At 35.3% G+C, this 23,205-nt stretch overlaps 1 protein-coding gene across 1 annotated transcript; it reads left to right on the forward strand.

Annotated features, from left to right (window-relative positions):
- Nucleotides 1-9,708: 9,708 nt before the first annotated feature.
- Nucleotides 9,709-22,667, forward strand: LOC110797182 (mitogen-activated protein kinase 9). Its single transcript, XM_022002281.2, has 11 exons — nt 9,709-10,258; nt 11,948-12,356; nt 12,445-12,572; nt 12,683-12,742; nt 15,177-15,326; nt 15,595-15,750; nt 15,851-15,988; nt 16,087-16,160; nt 21,238-21,339; nt 21,889-22,120; nt 22,275-22,667. Exons 1-11 carry the CDS (start codon nt 9,953-9,955, stop codon nt 22,347-22,349), a joined length of 1,830 nt encoding a protein of 609 aa, XP_021857973.1. The 5' UTR covers nt 9,709-9,952; the 3' UTR covers nt 22,350-22,667.
- The last annotated feature ends 538 nt before the right edge of the window (nt 22,668-23,205 follow it).

Below are 23,205 nucleotides of genomic sequence, written 5' to 3' on the forward strand. Positions count from 1 at the left end.
TTATAAATATATTTAGTTATATTTATAAAGCATTTTATTATTATTTTTTTAATTAAAGTCTCATTTGAACATTTATTTAAACTAGTTGTTGGATCGTGCGCTAGCGCGCACTCTACCCCATGGTATACAATTTTTTTTGTAGAAATGTTACGAAAAAAGCGGAAAATTATAAATTTATGGTAAATGCTAGAAAATCAATGCTAATATTCGTTTTTCATGTAATTGATAATATGAAACCATAAATACGTTGAAATTGTAGCTTGAACGAAACCTTATATTTACAAAGAGTACTACGTGTATATCAGTAACTACACCTATGCTTACAGTATTATGTAACCTACATGGCCGTAGAATAAGTACTACGCGTAATCATGACCATAACCCCCTTCTTTATCTTCACCAATACCGCAACCCACACCATATCCCCCACCTCCACTGTGACCACAACCACCCCAAACAGCTCTACAGGTACAATGTACTAAATAGAACAGTATTTGAGGCAAGGTCAATAATCAACTCCACAAACTATGCTATCTGAAAACAACTTGAATGCATGAAACTTTAAGCTTTAAACTACATATAGTTACCGCCTCAGTCACAAATTTACTCAGGTTCACACCTCGCAAGTCATCTATGCATCAAGCCTGCTCTAATCTTCACTTATTTGTTTAAACTTTTTAATCATACCAGTTTTACGTTTGATGTTGGAATACAACGTCCTCAAGAAAGCAGGAGCTGGAAGCAACACGTAACAAGATCAATGATCACAACCAAACACCATCAAACCCAAAAAAGAAGAGTCGAGTTTAAAAAAATCAATATACGAACACGACAGTGTTGCCGTTGGTGCGCCACGGCAAGCACAACAGTGTTGTTGTTATTGTGTGCGGTGCTGGAAGGGGTGCGAGTAGGGGTGCGCACACGACAGGGGAGGGAGAGCAGCGAGGCTTGGCGATGGGAGCTGGGCGTCAAGTGAGTGTGGGGCGTCGAGGCAGCGAGAGCAAGCAACATCGAGGCTGTGCTGCTCGGCTGGGCGAGAAGAGGGGAAAGGAGTGTGCCGTGGAGAGGAAGAAAAGAGAGGAGAGGGATTGTGAGGGTTTTGTAAAATAATAAAGTGGGAATTTGTGAGGTATCAAGGGGTATTTATAGGTTTCGTATCCCTTGATGAGCTAGGTTTTAGAATACTCCTTTCAGACTTCACTAAATCAAGATCGGGCATGCTTTAGTTTGTTTGGGCTAGAATTGAATAAGGTTATTGAATTATTCACTTGGGCTCCGTATGGAAATTGGAAGGCTTTAGAATAATTCAAATCGTTTTACTTTAAAAACCCAAATAAATTCCCAACTTGAAAATTAAATTCGTTTCGTAATTAATTAAAATAATAAATATTCTTAATTAATAAATACATTTAAATAAATATTTAAATGTGTATTGGATTCACAAAAATAATAAAATTATTTATAAATATAATTAAATATATTTATAATTACTTAAAAATACGATGTATTACACCATCATGACAAGTAATTGCTAAAAAATAAATATAACTTCGCCGTATGTTCAACTCAACCTATGTCAACTGTAATACCTCGTATTTTTATGTAATTATCAATATTTTAATTATATTTATAAATCATTTTTTTTATAAATTAAAGTTGCATTTAAATGTATTTTATTAATTAAAATAATAATTATTTTTATTTAGGGAAAAATTGAATTTATTTTAGTTGGGAATTTAATTGGGTTTTGAAAAGCAAAACAATTTAAATGATTCTAGTCGAATCCAATTTCTATGGAGCCCAAAACGAATAATTCAAGCCTATTCTTTTAATTCAAGCTCGTGTTTAATATTTCATAATCCTAGCCCAACTAGGATTCGAAGCCTATAAATACTCTTTTAAAATTAATTAATCCCCAATTTCATTAATTTACAAACCCTCAAATTAATTACCTCCCTCACTTTTCTCTCTCCTCCACCCGACTCTCTATGTCCTTGCGCCGTGTTCCCGCGCCCAGTCGAGGCCACTGTCACGCCTAGCTCTCCCTCGTCGCGCGTGTTGCTGCTCTCTCTCCCTCGTCGTGCGCCATGCCCTGCGTCCCCGCCAGCCTTCGGGCGCGCTAGCCCTGCACATCACAACAACACCGCACGCAAGCAGCACTGCTGCACCGTGCGCGCCTCTCCTCCTTGCTCCTCGTTCGTTCGTCCGATCAACCGACCACCACCTCCACTATCGTGTCCTGTTTGGCCGGTTGATATACCTCTCTTTTTCCTAATCTATCTCTATTTAAATTATGTTTTAAATTATGAATATTTATGATTATTATTTTGGATTATTGATTTAAATTATATTTGGGATTGGTTATGTAATCCCCCGTAAATTTATAAATTTTATTAAATATATTTTAACGTATATTATTTATATTTAAATAGAATTTATGAATTTTAGTAATAAATATATAATTAACATATATTCATTTTATTTACGTTTTAAATATTTTAACGAGTTATAAAATTAAAAGTAATTTTAGAATTTTACGTTGAAAAGAATTCGAATTACGAAAACGCGTTCGATTGAATTTGGATAAACAACCTTAACCGATTTTGGATTCAAACAAACTCAATTCTAATCCTAGCCCAAATTGACAAAGCCCAAAACAAGAAAACCCATATACTCAACCCATAATTCAATTTCACGTGAAACAAAGAAACAGCAAAACCCTCCCCTTTGAAACTCCACGTGAAAACCCAAAAAGGAAAACCTCTCTCTCCTTCCGTTGAACGGCGACCACCACCACCACCTGTCGTTCCTGCTGTGTACTCCCCTGCTTGCAGCGCCGCCGCCGTCGACCAACTACACCGTCGGTAGTCAGGCCCGGCCTTAGGGGGTAGGCGAGGGGTGCGACCGCCTAGGGCCCAAGGCGGAAAGGGGCCCAAAATAATTGTCTATCCATTAATTTAGTACTAGTAATAAACAACGCATTAAATACACATGTTATTTCCTTGGCACATTGGTAGAAAGTAGATTCTAAAGTTTTGATATCTACTAGAGGTCTAGGGTTCGACTCCCCTTACTCACTCTTTTCTTTTCTTTTTAAACTTTGTCAATATTTTTATTTTTGTGTTTTACGTTGAGTTTATGTACGTAGTATTTGACTTTTAGTACTCATTTCTAATTGATATAACTATATGTGAGCAACAAAATGCTTATTTGATGGACTACGGGTTTATAAGTTTTAAAATAGATAAGCATTTTAATGAAGACAATATTAACTGATATTTTGATATGCTCAAAATGAACCTTTATTTCCAAAAAATATCTCTTTACGCATATTAATTATCTTGTAATTAAGTGAGTATTTATTTTATTGAAATATTTCAAGAAATCGACTAGAGCCGGATTTTGAAATTCTAGGATCCTGCAAAGGAGATATAGTAAGTTTTTATTGATTTGAATTCAACAATATAATGGATTTCACAAAAAAAAAAAATTATTTCAGTTAAAGACGTATTATTTTGGAAGGGGCCTAAATCCCTTATTTCGCCTAGGGCCCTCAAAATGTCAGGACCGGGCCTGTCGGTAGTCTCCTTCCTTTTCCTCCCTCTTCGTTTTTCTTTTTCTTTTTCGTTATTCTTGATCTCCTCCTCACTCGCTGCTTTATGTACTTGAACCAACGCCACCACTTGCAGACACCTCCACCGGCGACGCCACCCCCAACCGTCGTCGTCTCTGCTACCAGCCGCCAAGACGGTTCTCTTTCTCTCGTTCCTCTTCATTTTCCTTTGCGCCCTGCTTCCCCTTCACACGTCGCTGCAGATGCGCCGCTTACCGACCACCGCCACCAGTCGCTAACTGGCCTGCTGCCGCCCTGCCGCCGGCCAGCACTCCTCCTTCTCTCTCTCTATTGGTTATTTCTTTAAAACCTTAAACTATTTAATGTTTTGATTTTGTTTAAGTAAGTTAATTAATATTTTCATGCTTTAAAGTTATGTTTTTAATTATGTAAATATAGAATTCAAATTTATATATTTGCATAATAAATTTATTAATTTTCAGATTTATTAATTTTGTTAAATAAGGGGTTTTAATGATTAAAGAATGAATTTTCAAGGTTTTAATAGTTTTGAAATCATGGTAGGATGATTATAAATTATTAAAGTTATTGTTTTTATGATTTCAAAGTTTTGGGAGTAGTTTGAAATTAGTTATATTGCTGAAAATTTAAAGTGCGATGTTTGCAAAGAGTTTTCAACGAATTCCAATCACTAATTCAATAATTGTTATACTAGGAAATCAAATATTCAAGTTTTGATATTGGGGAAAGTTCTAAATATGTTTAGGATGCATTTAGAATGCTTTATTGTGGTTGCGAATGATTAGAGATTCATTGGGATTATTTGTTGGTTGTTTTAGGCGGAGAATTCTCTTTAGGCGACTTTTGAAAGTGTTAAAGTGGCCTATCAGTTTGCTTGGAATGTGTGTTATCTGTTGAAACCAAGTTGAAATTTATTGATGAACCTGATTATGTCGGAATTTCATGTTTAATATTGTTGGATGGACATGTTGAACATATATATTTCGTTGTGAGTATTATAGCATGTTAGTATGGATGATTGATGCAAACATGTTGGTTGGGAAGACTAGATTACTTTATTCATATATTGATTCAGGTCGATTGATCGTCGTTCCCTTTTAGCTTTTCACTACTTTATGAGGGCCGAGGATCTTGTTCAGTAAGTTGAAACGTTATACCCATATAGAGGGGTTGATCAGTATTAAAGGAAAGGTTGAATTTAATTGGAATGAGTCTTGAATGATACATTTGTGATCACTTACTTAATTCCAAGATAAAAATAATTGTGAATAATTCTTGGTTGTATGACTTATGTGATTGTTGAGTCATAATAGAGTTTTAATATGTAAATCATGTAAAGTGAAACTGAATAGCAATAGCTTTAGACTGTGCACGTCTAAAGTGACGGACAAACAGGAGTTGGGGTTCATGGTGGTAGGCCATGGCCTTTATCTCGGACCGGATTGATCACCGTGTCCTATTTTTATTCAAATGTTCCTCGATATCGCAGGTCACTGAGGTTACGGAGTCGCGCCCGTACCTCGTCTTCCTTAGTGAAGCCTCTAGCTAGAAAACTCGGTCCATTGCCTATTTCAATTAAAATAATATTATTGTTATAAAAGTCTAGACCAGCCCAGCCTAGTCTAGTTAAGTGTGGTCGTCAAATTATCATGTCTTGTCTGCCCTTATTTATGTTCATTAGTATCATGTTAGGGTTGTTCGTTTAATAGTATCATGTTAGGATTATTATTGTTTTAGTATGTATTACTCAGCTTTGCTGATTACATGCTTGTTTGTGTGTGTTGATCATGGCTATGCCTTATTGATCCTGTGATGACCCATCTTTGGTGAGCAGTCTCTAAGGATCAATAAGCGTTGCCCATCTACAGGTTTGAAGATGATGCATCATTGGGATCGGGATTAGAGAGCTTGTAGTTAGATTTGCTTTGTTAATTTGGATTTGAAATTGTCGTACTATTCGTATTTCCCTATTTCTGTTAATTGGTTTTGGGACTTATTATGTAATCGATTATTTATAAACCTAAAAGTTAGTTTTCTGTTTTCCGCTGCAAAATTCTGAATAAGCGTTACGTTTTTACACGGGCGATAATACTTTGATAATTCTCTATAGTTATATTTATAAAAGGTTATTTTAGAAAAGGGAATTGTCGGGGTGTTACAGGTTATGAACCCCAAAGTTGAGGATTTTGATGATTATATTATGGAGGATGATTTTATTTGAAGTAATGGTAATTTTCAGATTTGAAATATATTTAAACCTTCCATTTTTATGAGTTTAATTATATTTAATGATGAATTAGGGTTATGGTTTTAATTAAACTCATATGATTACTATATTAGCATAATTAGATGTCAATTTTAATTATGATAATCAATAATAATATTCAGATTTGTTTTAAGTATTAAAGCGTCGATTTCTAATATGCATGAAATTAATTAGATTTCATGCTAGGGTTTTAAACTATTAATTGAACTTATTATTTTTATTAGGAAAAAATATTTTTTACCACCTACAAAAATCGAAAAATAATTTTTTACAAGAAGTAACTTAAAAGTAAATAAAGATTTGTAGAAATTAATTTTGCACATGAGTAATAATTGTTTTAATATTTGTGTTAGGAAGAGACTTCAATTTAGGCGAAATCTTGGCCAAGTTGCCTCAAGTGTCATGTTAAGTTTAACATTCAATGATCATATGATCTTGTAGTATCATGACAAGGGTTGTGATTGAATTACTTGGCTTGAGTGTTGGTTTTGAATGCCTTGTTGAATTAACAAAACCATATTAGTAAGAAAGTTGTTTACGCTTTGTTGGAGTAGTATCAAGCATGTTAGTAGCAAGGAAGTTTATTTATGTCTTGTATTTTTAATAACAAACATGTCAATAAAGTTATTTGTGTCTTGTTAAATTAATTGCAAACATATCAAGGAAGTTTATTTTATATGTACATTTATTTATAGGTACAATTTACTTATGAGTTGAGTCACCTAAGTAGTGATTCATGTTCAAGGAAGGAAAATTTTGGCAAGGAAGTTAAATTATGCTTAGGGCATAGCTCTCATGCTAAGAGCATGTTGAGCAAGCCAAAAAAGATTAAAAAGGAAAGTCTATTTGTGCTCTTGATCACAAGTCCTAAAGGAATTAAAATAAATACTTGTCAATTATTACCTAGGTTGTTAAGTAGTTTGTCAATTACTACCTACGTTGTTAAAAGTTGTCAATTACTACATAGGGAGTACTACGTACCTTTCTAACAATAGATGTGAATTGTTACTTTAGTATGTTTTTGACCAATTAGTCCACTAATGACATAATAATTAACCCTTAGTTATAATTAAATCATTTTAATTAATTAATAAAATTTAAAATCTCAAAAAAAAAGTTCCCAAGACTAAATCCCAAAAATTAAAAAGAAAATCCAAAATGATCAATCCCGAAACATCACCCGAAAGAAATGAATTCCCAAAATTAAATCTTGAATAATTTTTTATTTCAGGATTTTTTTATTTTTTTTTGGCAATTTCGAGTTATTTTTGGGGTTTGATTTTGGGAATTTTTTATTTTGGAGATTTTTTTTATTAATTAATTACGTACAATGATTAAATTATAACTAAATGTTAATTATAATGTCATCAGTGGATTAATTAGCCAAAATATGGACTAAGTTAGAAATTGATATCAATTGTTAGAAAGGTAGATGGATAATTGATAATTTTTAACAACCTATGTAGTAATTAATTGACAATCTCCCTAACAACCTTATTGACAAATTTCCGAATTAAAAAAGAAGTTTGATTTAGTGTTGATTCATTGTTTATTTTATTGTTGAGTCGTTTTGAGTCGGCTCTCAAATAAAATATACAATATGTAAAGTGTAAGAGGATAAGTTTCAAATAAAACTCTTGTAACGTATGCACCTCGAGTATGAACATATGTGAGGAGTATAAGGTTGTAGCCCATGGGTGCTACTCTAATATAAGACGTTGTATTATCACGTATGCGCCGGAATTTCATCACTAATAAGTGATATAGGTAAAAGTTTATTTTATCACTTGGGCAAGTCCTAATGTTAGTCCATTTTGGACACAAGCAGGAAAAAAATTATTCGATGCTTAATCCAAATCTTTAAGTAAATGAAAGTCTAGAATTAGGAGGGGTGTCATGAGTCAAGTTTTGGCATTTATTTATTTATTATGTCAGTGTGATTTAAAGAAATGGTTTTTGCAAGTAACAAATTTTTATTTTTGGAGTGAGGCATATTAGTTTCTAGTTACTCCTATTAGTGTGTATGTAGTGTACTCATTCTTGTTGATTACGTACTTTGTTTGCTTTTGGACTTGATCTTTTCCTTTAATAACCTTGTGACGGCCCATTAATGCACTTGTGATTTTGGCGAGCAATCACACAAGGTTATTAAAGAGAATGTTATTTGCAGGTGAAATAATGAGTTAGCATTTGAGATTGAGATGTTGAGCACGTGTTTTATTTTACCGCATTAAACTTTTATCTCCTAATTTCAATAAGAGGTTTGAAGTTATGTTGAATAATTTAATTGGATTTTAACTATGGTCAATTAATGGTCTAATTTTAAGGAGGTTTTATTTAATCAAATTAGAATTTTAAAAGTTAGTTAGTAAGTTTTCTTGCGTAATTCTAGTACTGCCCTTAGCTGTGATCACGACGACAATAATATTACAGTAATTTTCTATTATTTATTTAAGAGAAGTAGTTTTAAAAAAGAGAGAATTATTAGGGTGCTACCTGGGCAAACAATTGAGAGTATTTTCATGTTATGTCATTCATAGGAGGGATCATATCTCTCTCCTTTAGGCCTTACTTTAGCCATACTATTTAGCTTCGTGACAATTAACTTTAGTTTGACAACCCAATACGAAGTACTTGTTTAGACCTATAATCGAGTTGGTATACTAGATTATAGGCAACACTTGTGATAACCACAACTTGATCTTCACGAGTTGGACCCATTATTTACGCCTCTACTACATTTTTGTAGTAATAGGGTTGAATTACTCGAGTGAATTGACTTTGCCAAAAGGACTAAAAATTGCCATCAATAGCCTCTTTGTAAAGTTGCTTATGATATGACTTGTTTACGAGTGGGTGTTTTTGAGAGGAAAGTGATGTTAACTATTATGTGCTTCATTATTCTACTTCCACCGATGCTGAACACTTGCAACAGTTTGACTGACACACTTGACAATACACACGTTTTACTGTAATTATACGCAATTACATATTACTAAAAACTTAAAAATTGATATTTGAAAAATGTACATCAAGACTAATCCAACAACATATTACACAACAACATTTGATTTTATATATTAATAAGAAAATTGGGCCAAAGTTGATTTATGAATAGTGCTAAAGTCAAACTGTTGCAATTATTCAAGAACGGATGAAGTATTAATTATTACGTGTCTTAATCTGTATATCCCAAGAATCTTAAAGTACACAAGACTCCCATTTGAGAATTAAGTTAGTTGGAATTTCACCTTACGACCTTTGCATATGAATTTGATCCATACAAGTTGCTGTTCTTGAGGAACGAGGACTCTCTTAACTTCTTCCCCTCCCGAGATTATGACCTAGGTTAATGTAATCAAACTAGTTTACTGGTTAGATATTCCGATTCAGCATGGTCATTTCTTCCTACTAGAAAAATAAGTGAAATGTTTGAGAAAAAAAATCCTGCATGTTTACGTTTGGGTTCAAAATTCCCGGGTTTACTCGAATGTTAGGTTGATCTTAGGCTGGATCGTATCGGATACGACTCTGATCAACATTTTCGTGACTCCAATAATTTGGGATCATGATCGAGTTAAAGTCAAGAACCGAATCAGATGAGCTTTTGACAACTCTAAATAACTAAAACATAAACCTTCATTTATTAGCCACTAATAACCATCAATCACGCACACAAAACACATCCTATTTCCTGGTTCCTTCCTCCCCCATGAATCCATGATTAGTTAGCCCCAAACATCAACCCCATTATCACAAGTTAACTCCTCCACGTTTCATTCTCATTTAACAACTCAAGAAAATGACATTTTATTAAAAGTTTATATAAAATTAAATTAAAAAATAATTAAGCAGACGGACATTAAGGAACAATTCATCGTAGAAGGCGGCGAATATTTCTGCAGATTCTCTCTCCTCTCTGAAACCCTCGACCCTCTTTCTTCATCTCCCACCACTCTGTTCAACTCTACAAGAAAGAGAGTGTGTATCGAATTGAATGGAAATAAATTTAGATTACAAAATAATTTTATAATTTAAATTTAATAAAAAGGGTGGGTGAGAAAAATAAAAATACAAAATTACTGGTTTATATGGGGAATGGAACACTAGTGGATGGGGTTCGTCGATGGTTTCAGCGTCGCACAGCAACAACAACAACAGGATTAATTAGTAGTGGTAATAATAGCAAATTAGATGACTCAAATAATAATAGTAGTAGTAATGATAGACAGGTGTCTGTGATTTCCGAATTCAACGCTAACCAGATTAATCATCAACAACAACAAGGAGAGCTTCATATCGAATTTGACTTTGATCTTTCTGGGTTGAAGCCTATCCAAGTTCCTAAACGTGCTCACATTTCTCGTTTTCCACTTCCCATGGATCCTCACAAGAAGGTTCTTCATTTTGTTCTCTTTCTTTTTTGGTTTCCTTATGATTTGATTCAGCCAATTGGTATTGTTTGTGAATTTGGTTTGTTTTAGATTTGTGTATTATTAGCTAGTTTGTGAAATGGGGTTGTTTGAATTTGTGAATTATTAGCTACTTTGTTAAATGGGGTTGTTTGAATTTTGTGAATTATTAGCTAGTTTGTCAAATGGGGTTGTTTGAATTTGTGAATTATTAGCTAGTTTGTGAAATGGGATGGTTTGAACTTGTAAAATTATTAGCTAGTTCGTGAAATAGGGTTGTTTGAATTTGTGAATTCTGATGAGTTTGTTTGGATAATGATTTGATCCCCCCCTCCTGGTGAAAATGTGGTAATCTGTGTTTTGTTTTTTAATAATTGTTTTGGTGGCAATTGTGATCTGCTTTTTATTGACTGTCTTAGGTGTATATGTTTGAATACGTCAGTAATCTAAGGTGATTTTGTGCTGTTGGATGTTGTATGATGAAAGCTATGATATTATTTTCATTGGAATAATCAAATTCATGTAGAAATTTTGCATAGGTTTTTTAGTTGAGTTAGGTGAGGCATTACGTATTGGAGTCATCTTCTTAAGGCTAAATGGTGGTGTACCATCATTTTTTCTTCTCTTGGGGAAATGGCTGGATTGAGGTTTTTATCTACTGAAGAGGGTCGAGGTGATTGAAGATTTGAAGGGTCGTACGTCAGCAACATTAGTCATGCAATTACAAAGAGGCTCTTTTAGCCTTAGGTCCTTACCCCTGTTAATTGGCAATCCAATCCAGCAATAGGCTCAAAAGTGTTAGTACAAAAAATTTTGAGTGTACAAACACTTTTGAGCCATTCTCGTTGTCCTTAGCCCCATGCACTATTATTTAATTTCATGGTATCAAAATCTATCTAATTCATTAATTTACCGTAACTTTTTATGGGTCTGGAGTTTGCTTGCTAGAGTCATTGACATTTGAAAGATCCTTTTGTATTTTAAACTTGCTACTTGACTTACAATTAGCAACTAGTGTAGTTTGAAATATATGTTTTGATTGAATTTAAAACTTGAAAATGTGGCTGTACATCCGCGCTGAAAGTTAAAGTGATGATTTCAAAGTAATTGCTGGAGAAATGGGGTGCTAATGTCCTGCAATGCATTATGCAATTGTGATGACCAAATGTGTTTTGGTAGGGAATGTGCCATAGAATAGGCCACTTTTAGATGATCGTTTTTCCTTCATCCCCCCACCCCCCCTCAAAAAAAAACTAATCCGCTGAGTCTTTCAAAAGCAGCCTCTCAAGTAGTCTTAAGCTGTTTAGGTCTTAGGGTAAGGATACGTATAGCTAGACCTGTACATATCTTGTCCTGGTGTAATGTAAATGTGGCGATGGTTGTTTTTTTCTGCCCTAAAAAGAGTGATAATTTTTCTTTGGGGCAAATTTAACAGAAATTTTATGCTACGTTAAGTTAGAAATTGGTGTGCATTATGCCAGTATGGACTATGGAGATAAGCTACAATATACTGTTGCTGTTTTAGGTAGTGTTATGTTATCTTTGACATGGTTCAAAAGATGAAGTATTGCATTTTTCTGTATGGGCAGATTTCTGTAGATCCAGCATTCAAACTTTTGCGATTTTCTCACATCAACTTCATGTTTCTGAACTGTGCTTTCCATTGTTGTTTAGAATGCTGTGGAAAATGATTTCTTCACAGAGTATGGAGAGGCAAGCCGTTATGAAGTTCAAGAAATTATCGGGAAAGGAAGTTATGGTATTGTTGGTTCAGCTATTGATACTCAAACAGGAGAGAAAGTAGCTATTAAGAAGATCAATGATGTCTTTGAGCATGTTTCTGATGCCACCAGGATATTGAGGGAAATCAAGCTCCTACGGCTGCTTCGTCATCCAGATGTTGTAGAAATTAAACACATTATGCTTCCCCCTTCTCGAAGAGAATTTAAAGACATCTATGTAGTATTCGAGCTGATGGAATCTGATCTGCATCAAGTAATTAAAGCGAATGATGATTTAACTCCTGAGCATTACCAGTTTTTCTTGTATCAGCTTCTACGAGGACTGAAATATGTACATACAGGTTAAGTTCGTTGATTTTTCTCAAGGAAGGAAGACTTGGTTTTGTTGCCTTGACAACTGATGACCAGCTTTTCTTTTCTCATCTGCAGCAAATGTTTTCCATCGAGATCTGAAGCCTAAAAACATCCTTGCTAATGCGGACTGCAAGCTGAAGATATGTGACTTTGGCCTGGCTCGCGTCTCATTCAATGACGCCCCATCAGCTATTTTTTGGACGGTATCTGACTTAACATTCTTGTCCAAGTCATCCCACTCTATAAGATTTTCCCCACTTCTTTCTGCACATTATGTCTCTCTTGCTTAATAGTGTTTACATATTATGTGAAGGACTATGTTGCAACTCGATGGTATCGTGCTCCAGAACTATGTGGCTCCTTTTTCTCTAAGGCAAGTTTCATTTGTGTAACTTATAGCAGATTCAGTTTGTAGTTTATCTCATCATGGAACTTTAGGAGAGGATAGCCTATGAAGTAATGTTTTAATGTTTGCTAGTTTTTGTTCCGTTTCATCTTCTGCTGTGGGTTTTACTGGATTGACTCCGTATTAAGTTATCAATTTTGTTTTATAGTCGTCCTGAGATCCATTTCAGAATAAGCAAAGCCAACTCCAGGGGGTGTCTTCCCAAAATGATCTATTACCTACATTAAGCTGCTAAGCAGGTTAAAGTTCCACGTGGTACATTGTCATTGGCTTTTCTTTTTCTTCCCTTTTGAACTACCCCCCACTCTATTCCCTGACCCGCCTCTCCTTCCCTCATTCCCAGCCTTTCCCTTCCGGATAAGTATTTGTGGTTTGACCCGTTTGATGCTTGGCACCCGACCCAAAAGGCTGACCAGTATTTTTAAATGAAATTCTGCAGCAGTGTTGTAGCGCCTAACAATTTGCAGTTTGTTTTTTCGTTGTTGTTGCCATGGGTTGATTATGCTCCTTGAAAATCTCCTTACAACTGTTAAGTAAATAAGTCATAAGTCCAAGCTCTATAAACCACAATGCTAACTTTTTTTACCATGTTGATTTTCACCCATAAGGGCATCCGCATAATTCACACGAAGTTTTTTGGGATTTAGTTGAGCTCCACACATATCATACCCTTGTCCCTTTATTTTTCTTTTAGCCGAAATCTTAAAACCTTCCCATTTGCATCATCTCATCAAGTTGTTAACTTGTCTTTATAGCAATCAACCTAAGAAGAGAGAGAAGAAAACCTAATGATAGAAGTCATTAATGGCAGAGATAACGCAACAAGAAATTGAACTACAAAAGTCTTTACTTACAAAAATTCGATTACATAATTCAATCAAATAAGATCTACTGGAATTGATTATTGGAACTCATTGGTTATTCTGCTGCTTGGGGTTTCATATGATTTGGTCTCCCTCTCTCCCCCTTTCTTCGATTGGGGTGGTGGTCGTTGGGATTTTGGAAATGATGGTGGGAAGGTGTAGATGACAGAAGGTGAGGGCAGGGATTGCAAAAGGAGAAAGAAAGGAGGGAGTAGAGTGAGTCCTTAAATTTTTTTTTAACCTCTTTCACAGGAGGTCATATCGGATAAATTTTGGGAAACACCCCTCAAAGCTGGGACTGTTCCTAAATAATCAAGAGTTGACACCTTGTGAAAAATGGTTATAGTTGGGACTGTTTCCAAAGCTTTTGTTTAAAATAAAAACATATCATCATATGTGCTCCTACTCCCTAATAGAGCTAAGTGCTAACTAATTTTACCAAGCACCTGTTAACAAACACCAAACACTCTCAACAAGTTAAATCAAATAATATAATAGCTAAATAAATTAGCTCGTATCGACTAACATCTAACAGCTGTTAGCTGTTTGCGAAATGCCCCTTTAATGTGGAATAGAGGCAAATAGAATAAAATGTTTGATAGATTTGACTTAAATTGCCCACCACTCTGGTCATGACCACTTTCATTTTGGAATAAGCTGTCCTAGAAAGCTATCACGTGTCATGAGAAATTTTTATCTTGACCCATTAGTATTCAGTACTCATTCTCAAAATAATTATTGAGCGACTATTATTGCTTCTTGTCCTGTAAGTTGCACCTGTGGTATCTTGTATACAGGGACATTTGCCCTAAAATTACAAATAGCCTGATGCCGCTGATGAGACTTTTGCCAAAGGTGCGGTACTACAAGCAATAATATATTGAACTATTGTTGTTTGTTGTCCTATAAGTTACACCCTTGGTGTCTTGTATAGGGACAACTGTTGTAAGATATCATACCAGATGATTAGCCCAGTAACTGGAGGTCTGTGGCTGACTGATATTGCACACCATCATTTAGCTGTTGCAATTATTTTCCTGATAGCAGGTCATATGTATAGAACGAACTGGGTTTTTGGTCATAGTCTAAAAGATATTTTAGGTCCTGAGGTTTTTGCCTATGGTGCAGTATCTGGGGGGGGGGGGGGGGGGGATTACACAGCCTTTATATGTATAATTGTAAAGAAGCTCTTATAGACAAACCCCTTTAGAATTGTAAGTATGTTGTATCTGTTAGGACCTTGATTTGGAGGGTGATGGAATACCCTGCTATCTCACGTTCAGAAGTAAATGACATTATTGGGACATTTGATTTTATTCATTGGAAGCCAAAGTCGAAAGATTGTCCATAAAGTCATAAACACACTTTCAACATTATTACTGTTAATGGTAATTCATGGATGACCGCTGTCTGCCGCACACTGTAATTCTTAATCACTGTTTTCTTTGTTGTATCTTAAACATTGCACTGAGATGTGTACTACACTCATTTTGCACTAGTCAAATGTTAATTTATATGCCAATCTTTCACCTGTGCAGTATACACCAGCAATTGATATCTGGAGCATAGGATGTATATTTGCGGAAATGCTCACTGGAAAACCTTTATTTCCTGGAAAAAATGTGGTCCATCAGTTGGACCTCATGACAGATCTTATGGGCACCCCACCCCCGGAAGCCATTTCAAGGGTTAGTTCTTGTAATAATACTAGTGATTATTTCCTCCCATTACTGCATACATCTGCTGCATAGTATTATTTACCGAAGACTGAGGATTTTAATTGGATTTACAGTTGAACAAACTGTGCATGCATAATCTCTGTTCATAAAATATGCTGTCTCTTTTTTCTAAAGAATGAAAGCTTCATTTGTTGTTTCATTATTTTTTAAATTTTTAACTTGTTTCTTTGAATTCACCCGCTTGTTTTTCTTAACTTACTCTTTCTGTTGTTGATAGATAAGGAATGAGAAGGCCAGAAGATATTTAAGTAGCATGAGGAAAAAGCCTCCAGTCCCATTCTCCCAAAAGTTTCCTAATGTAGATCCATTGGCTCTTCGCCTCTTAGAGCGCCTTCTTGCATTTGATCCCAAAGACAGACCGACTGCTGCGGACGTATGTAATCTAAACTTTTTCTGCTTCCTATGTCATTGTCAGGTCATTTCATTGACTAGTTGGTTAAATTGTGGGAATTTATTTTTGTTTGTGTTTGCAGGCATTAACTGATCCATATTTTTATGGATTGTCAAGTGCTGACCGTGAACCTTGCACTACTCCCATTTCAAAACTGGAATTTGAATTCGAACGTAGGAAACTGGCAAAGGACGATGTTAGAGAGCTAATTTACAGAGAGGTATGGCTTGTGAATTTGGTAATTTCTGAAATATAGTATTGGTAATTGGTTTAACTCAATAGTAACTGCGACAAAAAAACTATCCATGAAGTAAACAGATATTGGAGTACCATCCCCAGATGCTTCAAGAATATCTTCGTGGCGGGGATCAGACTAGCTTCATGTACCCCAGGTACGCATGTGTTTTATTTGTTGTTGTACTGTAGCCTTATCTCCAGAAATTGTATGCTTCGATGTGTTTCTTTATCCTGGGGTCTTTAGTGTTGGTGACTTATGACTGCTTCAATCTGTGCTCAAGGGTTAGCTGCTTGTTGATTAATTTTGTATGCATCACAAGTTTCTCCGTTATTCTTCAATCATGCTTTTGTTGAAACGATGTGTTTATTTTTCACAGAAAGTGAAATCTGAACAAAATAGTCCATTGTGACTCGGAGTTCATTAATTCCAGCAACATGCTTTTGTTGAAACTAGTTGTTGATTGAAGTGTATGTGCTATTGAGAGTAAATGTGCCAACTAGTTAATTTCATAATAAGTCTAGAGTTTCTTGGAGGCAGAAGTTCTGTTATCGTGCCCTATAATATGATAATTCTCGTTGTCGTTGAATTCAAAGTAATGTGCCTGTCAGTCAGGAAATGAAGGCAGTTTCAGATCCTTGAACTCCTTTTATATCTCTTCGAACTAACAGGCGGTTGGAGGATCTTAGCCTTTCATCTACTCCTTTATAGTACCTACTAGGTTAGCACCCGTATGATGCACAATTTAACAAATAAGTAAATAAATGTATTCTAAAATGGTCACAACTAATAGATTACCATCATTGTCATTATTATACTTTGAACTTAATTACAACTTTGTACAATTTAACTAGGGCTGGAAAAAATCAGGTAAACGGGTCGTGATTTGTTTGGATTTGTGTCGATTATGGGTTAGTAAAAAGTAGGATAGCTACATAACATGACAAATTTATATAATCAGGTGGGATTTGATTTGTGTTTGTACATGTCAGTAGTTCAAGTTTCTCTCAATAACTTCAGATCTTGTCCATCTTGTGTTACTGTATCGTGAAAGGGACTGCAAGCTATAAATTTGGGCTTTATATGGATAAGATTTCATATGAGTGTATAATATATTTGACCCTGTCACAATCCGACAACACGACATGAACTCGATCCCAAGTTATTGAGAGAAACTGGAACTCGAACTTAGCGCAAAACGTACGAACACGAAGGAAAGTATATATCAAGATCATACGATGTAATTAACATACAGTAATGTAAAAGGGATAAAACTTCCTTGGAGCTTTATAGGGTCTTGAATGCCAAAATCAGGAGCTTGTTACACTTTACGATTGACTGTGAATTCAAGAAGGTATGTGATTGCTCGGTAATTTAATTAATTGAGAGCAACATTGGCTTAATATCCTCCCAGTCCGAAGGATCAACATTGGCAACATATTGCTATAGTAAACCCACCAGGCTGAAAAACACAATGCAAGAAATAGTTTACTACTTGTATTTATAGAAATAGTAAATCCACCGTTACTATTATCATGAATTCATGATACAGAAAGAACGATTGGCAATACAAGAAATAGTTTAGCTATGATCTTAGATCTCCAAAAAAATTAAGTATAGAGTAGGATAAAGTTAAATGAAAATAACATAATATAGATTAGGAGGATGCCAAGTGCATCCATTACTTTAAGTCTTTTTAATAACGTAAATTCCAACTGTGTACAGAGTACTTCGTATAGATCAAACATCCCATTAAATATGGAATGTCTAAACAATTACCAAAAGAATTTGGTTGAGTAGATTAAAGCATGAATCAAACAGAACAGTTAGAGACCCCTTCAAACCTTCAGCATAAGTGTAAAAAATTTCAAGAAAAACAGCATTCAACACCTCAAATCAAAATTATGGAAGAGCACATATAGACAATATAGTTTAACCATTAAAAGTTTACCTGATATTTTTCTTCAAAGATAAATTTCCATAGTCACAATAAGAGGAAGATATAAAGGCAAATTTCTTCAATGTATAATAACCAAAAAACATAATAGGTTTTCTTAGTTGATACTCACGGTGGCCAATGTGAGAAATGAAAAGACGAGTCTGATGTGAGAGTTAATTTCAGAATGTGCACCACACACCCTAATTTTTTTTAGAACACGGTTTAAGGCTTAAGGTAGAAGGAATTTGAATTCTTGGAGGGAATTTTGTTTAAGTAGCTGACACATGTCAGTGAATGACGTTTGCGGTCGTTGCTTTAGTAATAGTTGTAAATTTAACCCCCTGCCTATCCTTCTCTCTAACAAATGTAACTGAAAATCTGAGACAACCAGCTATTTATGGGATTTAGTGCTGTTATCCTGTATGTTATGCCTCCCCCCCTCTGTTGGATTTGAAGAAATAAATTAGACCTATATATAAATATATTTTTTTTGGGTTTGGCTCATTCAATGAATCAATGCAGAGCCTATTGCTCTCGTTGATGCATAGAGATATACCCGGCCTCTGTTTACTTTTTGTTGATCATTGGTTCATAACCTCTTTTTATCTTTGTATAACATTTCTTGTCTAAGAAACCCACCATATAAGCATGTTAATTGTTAGATAAATCACTACCTATAATGCATCTTGTGTGCGGGAGCCGGAGTTTGTATTTTACCATGAATTGGGTAGCAGAGGAATCGGCTATTTTTTCTTCGGTTGGACTGTGAACCAGTTCTTGCATTTGGCTACTTCTTTAATATTATTTGAATGTTGTTAATGGATTAGGAATAATACCAAACTTTTTCATCCCAAAAAGGCCAGTGTAGCTGAAAATGGAATCAAACCCCCACTCTCCTCTCTTTGCCTTCACCACCATAGAACGAACCTAGTGACTAAAAATATGATTAAAATCTTAAATGTGAATTCCATACAGAACGATTTTAATAATAGATTAAAATAAATGTCTATAAGGATGTCACGGCATGATTTAAAATCATATATACATCGCGTCATTTTGTGGCACGGCGAGCTCTACACCCGTTACCCGAATGTTCTTTACGTTATAAAAGAACATTGTTTTAAATCCATTAGACACTTCAAGCATCTTGAAACCCACATTTGTAGAGATAAAATGTGAAATGAGGTAAAGAGATGAGGAATTATGCATGTTTGAGATTGGAATTTAACCATAACATGGAAAGAAACAATCTGGAAATGCGTGTGTATCCTTTTACATGAAAAGTACTTCCAAGAAGCCTTCTAATCTTAGGAATATGTTTCATGAATGTTGTGTGCTTGAACTCCTATCGAATTTTCAGTGTTCTCGTGTCCGACACTTGGATAATCCTAAAAAAGAAGGGGAGAGAAGAAGGGGGCAAGGTGGCGTGATCGTGAAGAGAAGAAATAAGGAGGTGGTGGTGACAATGGTCATGGTTGTGGTGAGCGTGTGGAGGAGGAGAAGTAAAATTGGATGGTGGTGAGAGGAAAGAAAATAGCATATTTTTGTAGGTTCTTTGAATTCAAAGTCCTTTTATATAATAAGAAATGGATTTTGTTTACTGAAAGCTTAAGACTGTTCGAGGTAACATTCTCAACCAATCGAAAAACTGTATTAATTTAAGATGTCCCAAAGTGGGCCACATGTAGCTTGGAGTTCCGGCATCTCCTATCAGAGATCATGTTTTTATAAACTCTTGGTGAGGCAAGCTCTGTCCAACTGTGAATCTCCATTTCTCTTAGTCTATCTCTTCTCTAACAATTTCTTAGATTGAGTCTGCCTTTTCAGGCACTGTTTGGTTTCTTGAAGTTAGCTGCCTAGGTGTAATCCATGGAAAATAATTTACAAATGTAAGCTGGAATTTCATGTTATTGTTCCTATTTTCTCGAGGTGTTACTCTTTTTTTGGGTGAGAATAATGTATGTTGTAGTTATCAATTCTTGTGTTTTCCATCTTATTCTACCTAACTTGAAACCCTTTCTCCTTGAGTATACCTACTATTTAAATTTATCATTGATACCTTCTCTTATATCTTGACCAATACAATGCGTTGGTGAATTACAAATAGCATAATTACAACTGTATATTGGATTGTGTTTATTAGATCATTCCTTAATAATGAAAAGGAAGGAACTCAAAGTTTTCTTTGGTGTAACTCAGTTTGACCAGCTAGATTTTTGTCCCCACCCAAAATTCTCATGCTAGTCTTAACTCTGTAAGTCTGTATGCATCTATGTTTATAGTGATGTGGTCAAATAGGATTTGAGGCAACCCATGGTTGTTGCTCCTGACTCTTTTGCCACATCTCAACACTCGCAGGATTAGTGGAATGTAATTGAACGTTGACTTTATCTAACTAGAATCACCCCAGTTGATACAATCTTACAACGAACTAATTGGCTCTCTTTATTTTGATCACTTCAATAAGAACAACTATCTTTGTGAAAGCAAGTAAACATCACTCCTTTGGAATCACTCCTAGGCACATATTAACTCTCTTGCTAACTCACAGACACTCTTCAAACTTTTTAGATTAAGATGAAAGACAGAAAAAGGAGAGCCTGAGAAATGTTTCTAGTGTGATAGGTATGCTGTATTTTTTAATTAAATGGAGGACTATTTGTCCTCTCTGGTATTCACTTTTTTAAGTTTTAACTGTGATGGCCAAATATTGCATCGAAAATGCTTTTGAATAGTATGTATAATATCCCGGTCTCTGTATTATTTAAGGCTTCCATTCACTGTGGAAAAAAAATCCGGCTGTCCTGTCTCGGAGAAACTAAGAACATTGGAGTATTTGTTTTTACTTTACTTCGCTAGTTATCTCCCAGTTCCAGTATTCATATCCGTAATTTGTTTGCTTGTTATTTCCGAGGTCTTTTGCTTCTCGGGAAAAAGAAAGAAGATTTATATTCTGATGATAACATCTTTTTGTTCCTTGCCTCTCTTTTGATTTTGTTATGGAAAAACTTGACCAAAATTATTGGACGTATAGTTAGAAATGAGAATTTATGTATAAATTTGGCAATTTAATCTCTCATTTTCTATATTTTTTTTTGGGTGGGAGGGGAGGTGGGTTCAGTCCTTATTGTAAATTGAATCAATTTTTTTTTTTACCCTGGGCTCACAAGTAATTCTGGTCATTTCTAATTGGTGTGCATTTGTTCATGCTGTATAATTGTATATGTTTGGATCTTCACACATGCTGTTGCTATAAAAGTAACTGAACTTTTGCAACTGTTTTCCTTTTACGTAGTGGTGTTGATCGATTCAAGAGACAGTTCGCCCATCTCGAGGAACACTCAAGCAAAGGTGAAAAAAGTTCGCCACTCCAGAGGCAGCATGCTTCCTTGCCTAGGTAAAACTGTTTGTAGCTCTTTCAACGATCTAATTAGTTGGCTCTCAGTAGTTTTTGCTTAGCTTTGGAGAAGAGACCAACCATGTGAGCACCAGCGTGGCTAATTAATTCCGTTGGGTTTTGATAACTCCACCCATCTATTTCCCCTCACCCTTGTTTCATTCATTATCATTACCCCATTGCCTCAAAGAGTCTCCCGCAAGAAGCGGGGTAAGGGGGGGTCAGGTGTACGCAACCTTACCCCTGCAATTGCAGAGAGGTTGTTTCCAATTAACCCAAAAGCGATAACGGGACGACAACGGGAAGACCATCTTCTACTTCATGGAAAGGAAGCGAAGAGGTTTTAAGAGCCATTTTGATTTAGTCCATTACATCCCACAGCCAAAAGAACAAATGAATCTTTGGCTCCATCGGAAATGGACATGAGTATATGAAACTTGTGAAAAAAGGAAACATGAGTATATGAAACTTGTGTGCTTTTAGTCTTGAATGGAATTTCCTGTGTGGCCTCTGCTGATATTGTGTATACTTGTTTCATCGTATGTCCAGGGAGCGAGTTCCTGCACCTAAAACTGAAGCAAATGAAAACAATGACTTGGAAAACCGAGCAGTTTCACGTACTGCTCTTGAAAGCCCTCCCAAGTCAAACACTGATGGATCAGAAAATGAAGTGCCTCAAAATGGTCAAAACAAAGCTAATTATAGCGCTCGAAGCTTGTTGAAGAGTGCCAGTATCAGTGGTTCCAAATGTATTGGGGAGCAATCCAAAAGAGACCCTGAGGTATAACACGCGCCTTCCTCAACCAACTGTGGAATGTCATGCCTGTTTTCCAGAATTTTTTATGAAACAAAATTATTGATCTGAATAATATAGGGTGCTGTTATGTAATTTGATCTTTTACTTAGAGTTGAGTCTGTAACTTATACTTTTACAGGAAGAACCAATTGCGGAACAAAGTGAGGAGGCAGTTGATGAACTCGTAAAAAAGACAACATCCCTCTCAACCTGATTACCCGAGATGGTGGTTAGATGTCTTTTTTGAATTCCCAGACCCCTCACTGATTTTTCAATTATTTTCAGAAGCTTTTGGGCCTTTTCATGTTCCAATTAGAATACGCGGCTGTTGTCACTGTTTCTCCAATTGTTGTAATATCATCCATCAAACACAATCTAAGAGGAGGGGGAAGAGTGGGGAGATACGATTTGCCCTTCATTTTAGTTTGAGAACTGATATTTTAAGTATCCTTTTTGAGCTCTGAGGAGCATGTATGCCCTTTTCTTTGTCTTTAAGACACTGAAATTTATTCAAGAAAAAGTTTTTCATGCACTCTGCTCATTGTTGTTATCATTGTCAATCAACAAGCATAATTGATACAAAGGATATGAGACGCCTTCTTGCTGAACTTACTGTAACTGCAACAAGGGATTTTGCTACCTTTGGACAGTCAGAGTTACTGCTGCGGTTTACCACTCTAGTATGGTAATTAGTCCTGAGTTTTAACCTTAAGCTTCCTATTTCTACAACTTTTAATACACAGTTAACCTCGTTCTTTTAGTGCAGATGTTTTTTTTTGTTTTTTTAGTGAACTGTTGTAGAAAAAAAATTGATAATTTTGGATTAACATTTCTTTTTTTGTTAAATATTGTAACTATTTTTTTTGTAATGAGTATGATAAAATTATTCTAAATTTTGGGAAACAGAAAGAGGAGAGAGAATAAAAAGAGCTCTAGTGAGAGAAAGTGAGCTTTGAGAGAAAAGAAGAAAACTTCATTTTGTCTTCCTCAAACCCCATTTGCTAATGGAGGAGGAACCGCCTCCTCCCCCTCCTAATTCTAATGATGTGGAGATGCATGATGAGGATACA

This window comes from Spinacia oleracea, chromosome 5 (genome assembly GCF_020520425.1).
Source record: "Spinacia oleracea cultivar Varoflay chromosome 5, BTI_SOV_V1, whole genome shotgun sequence".
In the NCBI taxonomy this organism is placed as follows: domain Eukaryota; kingdom Viridiplantae; phylum Streptophyta; class Magnoliopsida; order Caryophyllales; family Amaranthaceae; genus Spinacia; species Spinacia oleracea.